The 15,709-nt window shown below is 50.2% G+C and overlaps 1 protein-coding gene across 1 annotated transcript; it reads right to left on the reverse strand.

Moving 5' to 3' along the window:
* Positions 1-13,299: 13,299 nt before the first annotated feature.
* Positions 13,300-15,297, reverse strand: CSF2 (colony stimulating factor 2). The gene is made up of 4 exons (XM_066343321.1): positions 15,139-15,297; positions 14,984-15,025; positions 14,204-14,329; positions 13,300-13,435 (listed from the first exon to the last, which is right to left on the reverse strand). Exons 1-4 carry the CDS (start codon positions 15,295-15,297, stop codon positions 13,340-13,342), a joined length of 423 nt encoding a protein of 140 aa, XP_066199418.1. The 3' UTR covers positions 13,300-13,339.
* Positions 15,298-15,709: the final 412 nt, after the last annotated feature.

Genomic DNA, 15,709 nt, shown 5'->3' on the forward strand with positions numbered 1-15,709 from the left:
CTCTGCGCCACCACAGGTCAGGCTCTGGTTCAGCTCACTAACTCTTCTCTCACATTCCTCCAGGAAGAGAAGCCCTAGTTGAGGCCTTGATCTTCCAGTTAGTGCTGCTGGGACAGCTGTCAGTGGGCATCCCTCTCTTTGGGAATTTTTTTCTTGGCTGAAAATATTTGCCATGGCTCCTTCCAGGGATGGCCTACATTATATTACTGATCATTATGAAGGGATAAAGGCTTGATCTCCTCACCCTACTGTAGGAAGACTCTGAAGGACCATCTCAGCTCTAGAACTCTCCTTTGGGTAAGTGAGATTTTGTTGTGACGGCACTGAATCCAGCTTCTCCCTCTGGTCAATATGCTTCCTTTTCTTCCTTCCATAAGCAATCCTGCACACTGATCTCAGTCTGAGGCTCTGCTGCAGGAACCTGACCCGAGGAAGGCAGTTTTGTCATGATTCACCACAAAGGTCTCTTCAAAGTAGGAAAATCTCACCCTTTCTCAGTGGGTTCTTAGATTCAGAACTGAGTATGTGTGCTCAAGTCAGCCTCAGTCTCCCTACCTATGAAAGGGCTAACTTCCCATCCTTGCCTGGCCTGAAGTCTCTCCCCTTGGCCAGTACCTTTTAGACCCTCGGGTTTCTGTGCCCCAGAGGTCGTAGTGGGGGTTAATAGAAATCTGGCCGATTGGAGCTAAGCAGCCTCAACCTGGCATTGTCCACACTGTGTCCACAGAGTCTAGACTCACAGAAGTTCATAAGAAGACCTTTTTCTTTTTTTTTTTTTTAATAATTTTATTTTTTTTAATGGGGTGACATCAATAAATCAGGATACATATATTCAAAGATAACATGTCCAGGTTATCTTGTCGTTCAGTTATGTTGCATACCCATCACCCAAAGTCCGATTGTCCTCTGTCCCCTTCTATCTAGTTTTCTTTGTGCCCCTCCCCCTCCCCCTTTCCCTCTCCCTCTCCCCTCTCCCCCCGTAACCACCACACTCTTATCAATGTCTCTTAGTCTCACTTTTATGTCCCACCTACGTAAGGAATAATGCAGTTCCTGGTTTTTTCTGATTTACTTATTTCACTTCGTATAATGTTATCAAGATCCCACCATTTTGCTGTAAATGATCCGATGTCATCATTTCTTATGGCTGAGTAGTATTCCATAGTGTATATGTGCCACATCTTCTTTAACCAGTCATCTATTGATGGGCTTTTTGGTTGTTTCCATGTCCTGGCCACTGTGAACAATGCTGCAATGAACATGGGGCTGCATGTGTGTTTACGTATCAATGTTTCTGAGTTTTGGGGATATATACCCAGTAGAGGGATTGCTGGGTCATAAGGTAGTTCTATTTTCAGTTTTTTGAGGAACCACCATACTTTCTTCCATAATGGTTGTACTACTTTGCATTCCCACCAACAGTGTATGAGGGTTCCTTTTTCTCCACAGCCTCTCCAACATTTGCTATTACCTGTCTTATTAATAATAGCTCATCTAACAGGTGTGAGGTGGTATCTCATTGCAGTTTTGATTTGCATTTCTCTAATAACTAAAGAAGATGAGCATCTTTTCATATATCTGTTGGCCATTTGTATTTCTTCCTGGGAGAAGTGTCTGTTCATGTCCTCTTCCCATTTTTTTTATTGGATTGTTTGTTTGTTTGTTGTGGAGTTTCATGAGTTCTTTGTATATTTTGGATATTAGGCCTTTATCTGAGCTGTTGTTTGAAAATATCATTTCCCATTTAGTTGGCTGTCTGTTTATTTTGTTATCAGTTTCTCTTGCTGAGCAAAAACTTCTTAGTCTGATGTAGTCCCATTCATTAATTTTTGCCTTCACTTCTCTTGCCTTTGGAGTCAAATTCATAAAATGCTCTTTAAAACCCAGGTCCATAAGTTTAGTACCTATGTCTTCTTCTATGTACTTAATTGTCTCAGGTCTTATGTTTAGATCTTTGATCCATTTTGAGTTAATTTTAGTACAGGGGGACAAACTATAGTCCAGTTTCATTCTTTTGCATGTGGCTTTCCAGTTTTCCTAGCACCATTTGTTGAAGAGGCTTTCTTTTCTCCATTGTGTGTTGTTGGCCCCTTTATCAAAAATTATTTGACTATATATATGTGGTTTTATTTCTGGGTTTTCTATTCTGTTCCATTGGTCTGAGTGTCTATTTTTCTGCCAATACCATGCTGTTTTGATTGTCATGGCCCTATAATATAGTTTGAAGAAGAAGACCTTTTTCAGGACAAGCAGGTCGACCATGTTGCCGACCTCACAAGGCTGGGAAGGGGAAGTGAGGACAGGAATGGATTGATTCTTGAGTCTGGTTTTAGAGGCAGTGAAGGCCTGCTTCTTCCCTGGAGACCATGGGGTAGGGGGATTGTTGCCCTAGAAAGAGTCCCTTTAAAGCCTCTGACCACAGTGCCCAGAGAGAAATTCCAAAAGCATCTGGTGCTTAACTCAGGACAGAACTACTACCTTCCACCCTGACCACAGCAGCAACTGTGTCTGTCTCTGCCAGGGACTCCAAGTCTGTCCATCTGTCTCTATATATCTTGATCTGTCACTGCCACTGTCCCCCACTGGTCTCTCCATCAGTCTCTTTCAAGCTCTGGCTGAATTTGTCAGTGCCAGGACCTGTCAGTGTCTGTCTATCTGTTATGATCAGGAGACCTGAGCTGCATCTCTTTGCTTGTCTGTCACTGTCATGGGCCAACTCTGTCTGCCTCTGATTTGTGGACCTTTGGATTGGCCAACTCTAAAGAAATATGCTCCTCCTTATTGTGGGTGTTCATGACAACTGGGGTCCAGTCCCATGGCCATGCCCTATGTTTTTGTATGGTCATGGAGACCAAGGTTATGTCTTTCTATCCTTGAGCTTCACAGGCACAGGAGCCTTTGATATGACTATGGCCCAAGGCATGGCCTGAGGCTCTTACATTTTCCTCTGAGTCAGAGGGGTCTTCACACTTTTTATAAAAACCACCCACTTTTGCAGTGCTGGTCAACCTGGTCCCTACCGTGCAACCAAACAGTGCTACGATTGGCCCACCATGAAAGCTGGACCGCCCACTAGTGGGTGGTAGGGACCAGGTTGACCAGCACTGCAAAAGTGGGCGGTTTTTATAAAAAGTTTGACGACCCCTTGAAGGGTTGAACTGGTGAGAGAGGCTGATGGAATCCTTCTGAGTCACAGCCTTCTGTGACTCTGGACTAGGTGTAAACTTTCTCCGGCCCTGAGGAGGGCCAGAGCTTCTATTCTGTTTGAGGGCCTGGGAGGAGCCCTCAGCAAATGTCTCAGAGAGATCCTGGTGGGAGAGGGGACCTGAGGATAGTGGAGGTCAGTCAAGGACAGCCTCCAGCGGTGTGCGAGAGAGGGGAGACTGACTTATTGAGGAGTTTCTGACCTGGAGCTGTGGCTCCAGCAGTACTGCTGTGTCCCAGCCCAGGAAACGGCCCTCCCCTCACCCAGCACTGCTAGCCTCCACCAGGAGTGCTCAGGGCTGCCCCAGGCTGAGGCTGGAGGAAGTGTGATACATTGCCAGGATCTTGGCTTTCTTCCCCTCTGCTTCCTTTGGGATAGTTCCCAAATTAGCCAAGTGGGAAAGGGAGCAGGCAGCTGTGCTAACGCTAGGTTCCCAGCTCCCTGGCTCTAGTGGCCCAAGGTGATCCTCTTGGCTCACATCTCAGATACCATTGATAATGATCACATCCCTGGCTATGTAGTGAGCACCTTATAGTCTCACTCCGCTCCACAGAGCATTTTCTAATCACTGGGAAATTCATGCTGCCTTTCCATTCTGACTTCCATAAAACCTGTATGCTTTTCTTTTAATTAGAGGTGAGAAGAGTCTCACTTCCACCAGACCCTGGACATAGCCACTGCCAGCATCCATGCAGTGAGGAGTCCTGCAGATGTGGGAGATAGAGCAGTAGTTTAGAGCACACACCAGTTTCCTGATGGGCAGGGGATTGTGCACCTCCTGAGGCCCGGACACCAGGAGGAAAGCCCTGGAATAAGTGAGGAGGAGGGTCCCCCTACAGAAGACATGTGTACCTGCTTTCATCTTTCTGCCCCTTTCAAATCTTCCCACTTCCAATGGACATAGGTCTACCTGCTGGGGGCCCAGATATCAGCCACTTCACTGGATGCATTCCAAGCACAGGGGCCAGGAGATATTAAGAGAATTGTGGCTGGTTTGTGTCCCTGGGGTCCAGATCTGCTGTGAGGGAGATGGAGGGCTGTGAGCAATAGAGTTGGGGGTGCTGCAGAGGCCATAGGGGACAGAATGACAGGGAGGAAACTTAGGCCAGATCAAAGGGCTTTGGAATTTACACTGAGCCAGCAGGCAGCCCATATGGGACACAGCCAGACCAACCCCCTAAAATGTAATCTTGAGGGTTGGGTTCCCACTGACCCTGGCACAGTACCTGCTACTTTGCAGGCACTCAGTAAATACTCGTTGAATGAATTAATGGGTACATGAATCCATCCGGCTGCCATGGGGAGAGAAGCAGGATGGGTCTGTCTAGAGATAAGTGCCTATGGGGCATTGGAGTTGCTCATCTCATGGGAAAGAGAGGCTGGCAAGGACAAGGCTGTAGGACAGAGAGAAGTGGGAAGATTTGAAAGGGGCAGAAAGATGAAAGCAGCAGCACATGGTGGGGACTGACCAAGGGACTGAAACCACAAGAAGAACCCAGATCACTACCCAGGGCTGAGCCTTCAGCTGGGTCTCTCCACTAGGATGGCAGCAGATGAGTTTCCTTGGGGCCTCCAGGAGGCTCTAGGTCCAGAGACAGGACAAGGGCTGCACTCCACAATGTGCTGGCAAGACCTCATCCACATCTGTGTCACGTGGCCTCTTCTTGAGCTAACTTTCTCAGAAAGGAGAAGCTGGACATGAGGCAGCCCTTCCACAGTGTAGGAAGCACAGGGAACTGGCCAGGGATAAACTGGCTAATTTCTTATCAGCAAGTGGACTTCACGGCAGACTGCCTGAGCCAAGCTCTCTAGGGGCAGGCCTCAAGTCCTGTGAGCCCAGGCCTGGCTAGATTTGGCTTTGTTTCCCAGCATTTGACTTGTCAGAATGTGAACAGGTGGGCAAGATGGAACAATGTGAATTCCCAATAATGATGAGGACGTTTGGGAGGCAGCTTCAGATCGCGTGAAGAGAGAGGAGAGAACTAGCGTCCAATGGATAAGCAGTGTCTACAGAAGGCAGGAAAACCAGCAGCATTGTTGTTTATAAAAGGCTTTTTCTTGGGAAAATGTTTGGCAGTACTTTCGAAAGCTAAAATATGGATATCCTATGACCCAGAATTCCACACCATTCCCAGCATTTCAACAGAAATGCATACATATACTCACCAAAATAGAAGTACAAGAATATTTATAGGAGCTTTATTTATCTCAGCCAAAATCAGGAACAGCCAAAATAGCCATAGAGTGGGGAAACGCACTGGGGGACACAGGGAGCAGTCCACAGATTCAAAAGGAGCAGACGCAGCTATGGGGACAGGGACACAGAGCTGTGCAGATGTGATGTAGGACAACAGCCAGATGTGAAAGAGGGACAGAGCAAGAAAGGACCAAGAAAAAAAACTCACAGACACAGATGACGGTGTGGTGATTGCTGGGAGGAAAGGAGGAAGGTAGAGATGGGGATGAGGGGATAAATGGTGATGGACAAATGTTGACTTGAATAGTGAACACACAATATAGTGTACAGAGATGTGTTGTAAAAGTGGGCATGTGAAACCTGTATAATTATGTTAACTAATGTCACTCTAGTAAAATTTGATAAAAAGAAAAAAAGAAAGTACAGGCTGTGACTCCACTTCAGTGAAGCTTAGGAATGAGTAAGATGAATTTATGGTGCTAGAGGTTGGAACAGCCACTGTGCTTGGAGGAATAATTACTGGCTAGGAGGGAAAAGACCCAGAAGCCTTTAGGGTACTGAGCTGTTTATATCTTGCTCTAGGTACTGGTTATATCAATTTAAACATAAAAATTCACTGAACTGTACACTTAAGACCTGTGTAGTTTTTTGGATAATAATTCAATTAAAATTAACAATTTTTAAAGGCATTTCCCCACCTCTAGATCTAGTAAATCTGTAAGAACATGAAGGAAATGCTGGCCTTCCCCTGGGCAAGGGCCCAGGAGGTGCGTGTGAGGGTTGAACCTGGGAGTTTGGGCTCAGCTCCCCTTGAAGCTGAGAAAAAGAAAAGGAGAGAGGTTTCAGTTAATCATCTCTCAGGTTAAAAGAGCAGGTCTAGGCCAGAGATAACATCAGCGGCAACAACATGAAACCATTTCTCGGCTCTTATCTCAAACCACAGTGAAAAATAGCTTATGAAGTCGCCTCTTTCCTGGCAGCCATAGCTAAGGGTCTCCTCAGAGGAGGGAAATTGGTCAGCCCTTTCTGAGAGCAGGACTGTTCCCGCAGTCCTTTGAGCGCCAAAATAGTGGGCTTCTGTGGGGCCAACCTAAGGTCCTGTCAAGGGCACTGCGTGTGTGGTTCTGAGGAAGTCCCAGGCCTCTCTGTGCCTGAGGGAAGGGGGGGTGCTTCCAGCACTGAGAGGAGGGCGGTGGCCCCTTTACATCCCAGCTATGTCTTGAGGGCTGGCCCTGCTCTGACCTGCCCTGCAGACCTGGATATTGCAAACACCTGGCTTCCCCCTCCTCAGAGGATCCGTCAGGGCCCTCTCAGCAGAGGCAGATTGTCCTGGCTCTCCCCTAGACCTCCGGCAGCAGGGCTCTGCATCTGGCTAGGCCTCCTTGTGTCAGGGCAGGCTAGCCTGGTGCTGGGGCTGTTTGCTCCTGCCACAGTCCCACTTCACCGATTTAAAAAACTGAGACTTGGCCCTGGCCAATTTGCTCAGTGGATAGAGCATCACCCCAGCCCTGGGTTTGATCCCCAGTCAGGGCACATAAGAGAAGTGACCATCTGCTTCTCTTCTCTACCCTCTCCTCCTTCTTTCTCTCTTCGCCTCTCGCAGCCAGTGGTTCAACTGGTCCAAGTGTCAGCCCCGGGCGCTGAGGATAGCTCGGTTGGTCCAAGCATTGGCCCCAGATGGGGTTGCTGGGTGGATCCCAGGTGGAGCGCATGTTGGAGTCTGTCTCTCTATTTTCCCTCCTCTCTTTGAAAGAAAGAGAGAGAGAGAACAAAAGAAAGAAAGAAGAGAAGAAAAAAAAGAAAGAAAACCCTGAGACTCAGAAGAGACCTGCATGTCAGATTTGTTATTTGTGAATCCTGTGTAACCAGCTTGGAGGGTCCAGGACAGGAGCTGTTGGATCCCATGTGACCAGCTGTGTACCTTCAACACAGACAGCAGCTGCTTAGAGCCCAGGTGGGCACAGCATGTGCTTGGGCTGTGCAGTCCCTGCCTCCACTTCCAGTCATACAGACCCCAAGTTCCCAAGCACATACATGTGCAGACAGCCAGGAAGCAAGATGAGTAAGGGCTCAGGAACATGGCACACGTGGGTTCCAGGGCCAGGCCTGCCTGCTTGGAGTTCTGTAATGCAGACCAGGTATGTAGCCTCAGTCTGTGACTCCTCACACAAAGACAGTTATGAGGTTAGTTGAGTTTGACTGGATAGCACCTTGCAACCTCTAGGTCCAGTCTGAGTGCTGTCCTGCCTGCTGAGAAGAGTAGACAGGTCTCTTCTGTCCATGCCATCTCAGAAAGACGTACCAGCAACCCAGGCTTTGAAGTGAGCAGCCCACACTGTAAGCTAATCACCAGCATCTTGGCTGAACAACCAACTTGAGGAATCAGTCAATGCAATGTGAGCCACCATGAGGACCCCCGCTTAGCTGGGGATACTAAGGATGCAAATCCTCTCTCAGTAATGCGACTGACCACAGGGTGCCCACTGACTTTGATATCAGCCTCTCTCGTCAGACCATGCTGTGGCCACATTTATAGCCATTACAGCATAGAAAATCCAGGAGAAAACTCATCTGCCATCCCACCTCCAAATCATCATTCCTATTCCCTTCCTACCCGGAGTCACACAGGGTAAGCTTAGCATCAGTGCCATTGTGGACCTTTCATAAGTGCCTTGCTATGCTGCTATGTTATCTTTATGTCCATCATTTCACTCCATGGACAGACAGATTAGTATTTCTGTGGATGAAGCTTCTCTTCCTCTGTGTGATCCCTCTGAGTATGGATGTTGAGTCACATGATATGGCCATACTATGGCCCGTGACAGAGACTGCCAAGTGGCTGACAAGGGGTTGTTCCACTTCTCAAGGTCTAGCACATGAGTGAGGGCTGCACTGCTGCTTTAGCGCATGCCTCAGATTCCTGGTCCCACCCTCAGTACCACTGGCTTCAGAGGGTGTGGGTCCCCTAGCAGGCAAAGGCGATAGAGTTGAGGTGTTTCCTGGGGAGAACCCTGTGAAGGGAATGAGGAGGGGGCTGTTCTACTGTCCTGGGAAATCTTGATGTGTGAATGAGCCTGTCTCAGGCTGTCCAGCCCTACTCTCCCTCCTGGTCTAGAGACGGGCCTAGCAGTCCAGAGTGTTTCCTCAGGGTTCAGGTGGGCCTTCCCCAGGCCTAGTCATGGTTATCTCCCATGGAGGGATATAATTTGGACATGTTTCCTGGCATCCTAAGAAAATGAGGTGTCCAGGGCCAATCCCACCCAATTGAGGATCAGGGCCATGCTTCTTTTGTCCAGTTGTCCAGCCCAGGGCTCCAGCCTTCTAATGTACCAGCCTCTCCTTAGATTCTAAGGCAGTAGGGTCCAAGGAAACTGTGGGCTCAGGCCTGCCCGGGTCTCCAGAGCCATACCCTCATGGCCCTCCCATCTGGTCCCAGATCCCAGCGCCTCCCCTTCCTTCTGGGGTCCAGATCTGAGCCTGGTTGGAGGGTAAACTAGGGCACACAAGAAAGCCCAGTGGCTCTCACTGCAGGATCTCTTCATGAGTGGCTGTTTGGTGGCTGTGGCCAGGTTTAAGATTGCCAGGGAGATGGAGGCAGTGTCTCTGTGGTACAGCCACCTTTCACCTGTACCTTCCCAACTTTCCTGTTTCCCAGGAGAGGCACCTGAGGCTCTGTCAACCCAGGAGAAGCTTAAATTGTAGGAAGCTATTTCGATTATAGGGTAATCCCATTCATCTCCAATAAACAGTTCAGGTGATTAGGGTTAGGGTTAGAATCAAAGGTAAAAGGTCAGAGCATTGTAGCCCAATCTGGCAGCACTTCAGGACCCAAGTGACTATGGGTTCTCCACAGGCATGGCCTTGTGCTCTGGGGTGTAGTTGGGGAGTGGCAATAGTAGTTGGGGAGTGGGTTGTTAAACCAAGGAGACATGGAGGGGCTCTGCAGGCCAAGTGAGGGGACTTACTTTCAAATCAGATAGCCTTTTGCTGGCCCAGGAGAAGCTGGGGGTTTGGAGATGTCTTGGCTTTTGTGGGACCCCCACCTGGTCCAGGTTCCCCACTGTGCTCTGTCCTCTGTGAGTAGCTGGAAATTCCCAGTTCCTCTGAGCCATTAACCAGGGCTGACCCTTCTGTGGCCACCCCCACACTGAGCCCTCAGGGTGCGGGTGGGGAGAATTAAACTCAGACCTCTCCAGAAGCTGCAGTAGAGACCAAAGGAGGAAGGGCCTTAAGTCTTGAGTGTTGGCCCTTGAATCCATGGTTGGATGGGTGCTGACTGAAGCAGGGGAGCAGGCTTAGGGGAGGGGGTCTGGGGGAAGATCTGACTTGAGTTTTGAAGGACACAGAGAGAAGTGGGGACAGTAACAAGCTGCAAAGGCACTGATGGAGCCCCTGCTGCATGACCACTAGCACTGGTGGTATATAGCACAAGGGCGATGAAGAGGGTTCCCACTCACCCTTCTGAGCCTTTCTTCCTGACAGACCTGTGGGCCCCCAGGTCAGGAGCCCTGATTATGATGCCACTAACCCCAGCCCCTGCCCCTGCCAGTCTATCATGGCTCTGGGAAGACTGGACCCTATCACGACTCTCATCCACCAGCATTTCCATACCCAGCTTTATTGAAGCAGCAGGTGCTGTTGCATCAGTTACAGAAATATTTCAGGCATGCCCCCATTACCCACCCTAGCCTTATCTGCTAGCCCAGGGCCAGTAAGCTACCACTCGATCCTGGATATGAATTGTTCCCGACGCTCCTCCAATCTCATTTTCTGCAGCTCTAACCACATGCACCAGGCTCCCATGAGAGGACAGGGTCTCTGAGGTTGTCCACAGTCTTTTTACATGATTTCCATACTTCTATGTACATGACAACACTCTTTAAGGCTTTCTTGAACTGTGAGAAATCAGTTAACTCAGTGGTACAGTTCTTGGATGATTCTGTTGGCTAAATAAGAAATATACTTTTAAGTCACCTTAGCAGAAAAATAAAATAAAATCCAGCTTTGTTCCTGGACCAAAGGGGTCACACATAATAAGTACCCCCACCCCCAGGAGATAACTTGGTCAGTTTACTCCCTCTGATTTAGGGAAGACACGGGGGCCTGTTTGGTGACTGGGGAGCCCTGGGCCTTGGGGGAAGAATCAGCAGGGTGTGGGAAGGGCCCACGACTGTCTAGGTCACGGACACAAGGCCGAGCAGGGGACTGTGCAGCAGTGGATAAAGAGTGGGGCGCCTCAGTTACTTCCCCACAGCACCCCCAAACCACTGCCTAACTGGGCGTGGCACTAAGTTCCTGTGTCCTTCCCTCTCCCCAGACTGAGTCCATAACCAGACTGTCTCAGACCTGCTCCACACTGACCCTGTCCATGGGGGATTGGCAGAGAACATGACAGAAACTTCCAGAATGACCCCCAAGGCCCTATGCCTAAGCCCCAGCCCCGGTCAGTGAGTGGACTTCTTTGGATTGGAAAGTAGCACCTGAGACCTCATATGTGGCAAGTGAGGGCCATGAGAAGCCTTTTGCCTCACTGAGCCCCTGGCTGTGGGAGCAAGAAAAGTGGTATTTCAGGTCCCCTAAGAGGAAGCAACTTACTTGAAGCTTTGTGCAGATTCGGGTAAGTTCTTCCATGTTCTTACAAACCTTTTGTAGGCGATCATTTTTATCTTTCATAGTGAGTTTCCTCAGAGTAGAGATGAAGTCCTTTATAAACTCTCCATAGCAGGACTCCTGGAACAGGGTCGGGGGCACCAGGATGGTGGTGACACCCAGCAGAGTACCAGCTGACCCCCAGCTTCCTCATCCATCCTTGGTCACCCTGGCCAGATGGAACCCTGGACTCAGATCCAGACCCTGCCCTGATTCTTCCATGGGAGGCAGGTCAGCACTGCGAGCTGTGCTGTGGGCATCTATCTGATCTCCCTGGCCCAGGGCTGAGCCAGAACAGTGAGCAGAGAACCCAGCCAGCCCCGGAACCTGGCCACTGCTTCATCTGTAGGCTGCATTGGAGGTTCCATCCCCAAACTCTCAGCTTTCTCCCCAAATGTATCTCTCTAACATCTTTTGTTTTTATCTCCGCCCTAGGTGCTGACTGGGGTGATCTCTTTCAAATGTGGTCAGAAAGGTGACCGTTCCTTACCTCACTGGAGTTCTGGGGACTTTTGAAGTAACCCTGTAAGCAGGAAAAGTTGGTCAGAAACACAGAGGGCCACTGAGAGCCAAGTGATGTTTGATGAAGACCCGACTTACGTTGTATGTAGTGTTGTCAGCCTTCAGTCCCGCCCAAATCTCAGCACAGAGTGCTGTGTGATTGTCGTAGACAGGCTCGCTGGTTGTCTTCATTGGGGTGGAATGGCTTTCCAAGCCCCAGAGCACACAAGCCAGAAGCACATACAGGTACATGGTGTGACTTAAGAGTGGTTCCAAGTTGATCAGAGCCCTGGGCTTGGCAGCGTATCTGTGGGGAGGGGTACCTATATATGTGAGTCTGAGGAAATGCTAAAAGTCTTATCAGTCATCACTGACTTACGTGGAAGACAGAGAGGACCTTATCGCTGGGCAAAATGTGCTTCTCATGCATTTTGTATAACCACAGCGCACTTCATGGATTCTTGTCTTCATTAACATTCAGGCTTGGTCCAAGAAACTCTTTATACTCACATTTTGAGTCATGACCTTTCAGCCTGTGTGTGGGGCAGGTCTTTGGCCATGACTGGCACTGTCTGCAGGTGCAGGCCAGAGCAGAGAGAGCAGATGAGGTGGAAAGAGAGCCAGCAGAGACTAAAGCTGCTCCAAGCCAGCTTCCCCAGGCCCACCTGACACCTGGGGACACACCCACTTTCTCATGGGTCCCTAGAAAGGGACACGTGGGCACAGATTCAGGAACAAGTCCTCCAGCCCTACTGGCAAGGCAAGGGGAGGAAAGAGAGCTACTCTATTCTCATCCTGAGGGCCATGAATTTTAGGAGACAGTGCCTGATTGGATGCAAAACTTCATGTAAAAACACAAACCACCTCAGAAAAATGCCACACTAGAGCCATGTACCAAGAAGTTATAAACTTACATTCTGACTCTCCGAGATTAAGATTATTCATTTGGGGGAAAGTTTGGTAAATACACTAAGCTCTGACCCCTGTGGTTTGGTTTCTTTTCCCCAGAACAGCTAGGCTCTCTGCCGGTTCCCCTTAGGGAGATGGAAGCCCTGAGTGTGAAGGACAGGGTGTGGCCTCTGAGAGACACAAGTGTCTTGCCTGATGCTAGGGGTGCCTCTTCAGCTAGTGACCAGCCAAGCCTGATCAAGCCTCAGGCCTGCCCAGGAAGGATGATGCCCCTTCTCTGGGCCAAGTTTCCAAGACACACACTGGCTGTGTCTTGGATTTCTAAGGGAACCTGGAAACCTCTCTATGGGACGGGCACCCTGGAGCATCCCGGGAAGCACACCCAGGTATGCCAAATGCTGCACCAAGGCTGCCCTCCCCTCCTCTCTGCTCTGCCAGCGCTGCCCTCAGACAGGCCCCTGCCCATGCCCCTGCCTCCCGGCCTCCTCCCCTCCCTGCCCTGTGCAGCGGGAGCGTGCCTAGGATTTGTTCATGGTGAAAACAAACTGCAAGCCAGCACAAATAAGAACAGACTTTTAATAATTTATTATTATGGTAAAATATCTTGAATAAATATGAAGAGCTTAAATAAATAAATAAATATTAAAATACATAAATATATAAATAAATATTAATGGTCCCTGCCTGTGTAAAAACCCGCCTGTCCCCTACCACACCCCTATCAGGGTCAGGAGGGCTCAGCACAGGTGCATGGCCACCTTGACCCTGGTCCACCCTGCAGTCCCTTCACAGAGAGGATCCTGAGTTCCGGCTCTTTGTGGGTGGGAGGCAGCGACCTGTGGAGCCAGCCCCCAGCGCTGGCTCCTGGGCCGTCTGCCTCACTGCCAGCAATCAAAGGGAGTGTTGTTTAGAAAAACCCTCAGGTCCTGTATGAAATTTTTGAAGGTGATGGCCTCGGTTGCACAGGACGTTTCCTTAAACAAAAAAGAAAACTTGAGTACAGGTGTGAGCAGGTAATGTGGGGGAGCACTGCGGGTTTATGTGCTGCTTCTTGGGATTCAGAGGTCAGAAGGCCCATCGGGGGCCCGCCTGCTGACCCGAGTCAGGTGACATGTTGCCACATGTTTGTCACCCAAAGGGTTCACAGTTCTGCCAATAGCATCTGGGACCAGGAACCTGACAAAATACCTGAGACTAGTCTGCTGGGCAGTTGGGTCACTGGCTCTTTGGCCCCAGGTTCGGACAGAGCAGCTTGGCTGAGGCTGGCTCCATACGCCCAGCAGGGACAGGAGTCAAAGCTCCAGACACTTCCCCCTTCCCACAGGAAAGGGATGTTGGGACTCTGGACATTCTAAGCATGCTTTTCTCCTTGCTCCCATGCATCCAGGGACTCCACAGGGACCAGGGGAAAACCCTGTTGGGAAGTGGCACTAGCACCCTAGAGCTTCCTCTGTATCTTAAGCGGGCCCTGTGTTTCCGTGGGTTTGCCTCACCTCTGACCTCATTAATAATAACAAGAATCCCACTAGAGAGTGCTGTTGGATGCAGAGCTCCAGGCTTTAACTCCTTGAGACTGAAATGGACTGGGTTGCTCCCTCTCTGGAGAGTCTAATCATTACAAATCTGTTCACACAGAATCCTGTTGGTGTACTGAACACCCACACCCACAGGTCTCTCCCTACCCAGTCCTCTACCCTTCTAGATCAAGATCTTCCCACTTGGAGCCCTGACCAGGCACTCACTGGGGTAGGAGGGCAGTGCTTCCTGTAGTGGCTGGCCATCAAGTTCAAGGAGCCATCAAGCCTGGCAAGGCCACCCTTTAGGCCCTGTCTGTACAGCTTCAGGCGGGTCTGCAGGCATGTCAGATCCTGTGGGAAATGTCCATTTCTCAGTAAGCAGTGACCAAGTGCCCTCCCCCTTACTTCTTTGTGTCTTCCTCCTGGTACCCCAAGAGTAGAGGCTGGGAGGGGCACAGGATGATTCCCAACTAGTCTCAGGCAGGTCCAGTCATACATACTGCCCTGCCCCTGTCCCCTGCAGACACAAATCTGACTCCATTTCCCCACTCAGCTCAAGCCGCCTTCTACCAGCACAGCCATTTTCCCTTGGCCTGGCATCTCCAGAGGGTCCCAGCCCCTAGGAAAGGGGGTCACTATCCCCCCACCATTCAGGGAGAAGGGGGCAGGTACTGGACCCCTCTTTGCCCCTCTGTATCCATCACAGCGAGTGCCCCAAGCTCGTTGCCCCTGTCCCATGAACTAACCCCTGCTCACCCACCTGTTCCTGGTGACCCGGGGTCCCTTGAATGCTATGTCTGTCTGTGACTGCTCAGATAATAAAGCAGCTCACGTGACTGCCATAGAGGCAAGGCCAGTGGCTTTCTGAGCACACCTTCCGGCAGCCAGCTGACCGGACAGGAAGTGTACAGCCTTGTAAGGATCCATCTAAAATAGAGCACCCCTCCACCACCACCACCAAAGGCCAAAGCCTCTGGGAAGGTGTGTCAGAGAAAAGCATCTTACGTTGGACTGAAACGTTCCAGAGACGACTTCTACTCCTTCGTTCTACAGAAAGGAAAATGTAATGTTACCAAGCTGACAAGCAGGGCTAGTCCAGGCTGGGGGTGGGGAGCCATCAAGGTGGCCCAGGTACAACCCACACTCCCTCTGACACTCACCATCACAGCAGCAGTGTCAGTGCTGTTTTCCAGAAGTCTCAGGGCCTCCTTAACGGCATCCACGTGTTGAAAGGGCCGGGTGGAGTGGTGTGGTGGGCGTATGGGTGCGGAGATGCAGCAGACCACAGTGCTCAGGAGTAGCAGGTTCTGCAGCCACATCCTCCTGAGGACTTTAGCCTTTCTCTCTGAATACTGGGCTCACTGGCAAGAGAGCCCTTATATACATGGTTAGAGGAAATGATTAATGGTGACCACAAAACACCAGGGAGGTGGGGGAACTACCTGAACTGTGGAATCTCCTGGGTCTTATCAGCTGCACTTGGGAAAGGTGAGCCTTTTTCTCAGGTGGTCACCCTTGGGGGTTTTCATTAATGAGCCCTTCCAAGAATCAGCAGCCCACCCACCTGCTCCTCTAGCCCTTCATAGGCAATCTGACAGCCTTGTGAGGCTCCCTCGCCCTCTCTGAGAGGCCTCCGGGCACAGCCTGGACTTCCTGGCCTGGAGTAGCCAGAGCAGTATTGGGGAGACACTGGATCAAGCTCCTACTCGCTGGCTCCCCACCCTGCCTATT

The sequence above is a fragment of the Saccopteryx leptura genome, chromosome 6 (genome assembly GCF_036850995.1).
Source record: "Saccopteryx leptura isolate mSacLep1 chromosome 6, mSacLep1_pri_phased_curated, whole genome shotgun sequence".
Taxonomy (NCBI): Eukaryota; Metazoa; Chordata; class Mammalia; order Chiroptera; family Emballonuridae; genus Saccopteryx; species Saccopteryx leptura.

Coding starts and splice junctions, on each gene's coding strand:
- CSF2 (XM_066343321.1), bottom strand. CDS start 15,297: ATGTGGCTGCAGAACCTGCTACTCCTGAGCACTGTGGTCTGCTGCATC. Junction 14,330..14,983: donor CTGGAACGTTTCAGTCCAAC/GTAAGATGCTTT, acceptor CATTTCCCACAG/GATCTGACATGCCTGCAGAC. Junction 13,436..14,203: donor AGCACTGCCCTCCTACCCCA/GTGAGTGCCTGG, acceptor TTTTTGTTTAAG/GAAACGTCCTGTGCAACCGA.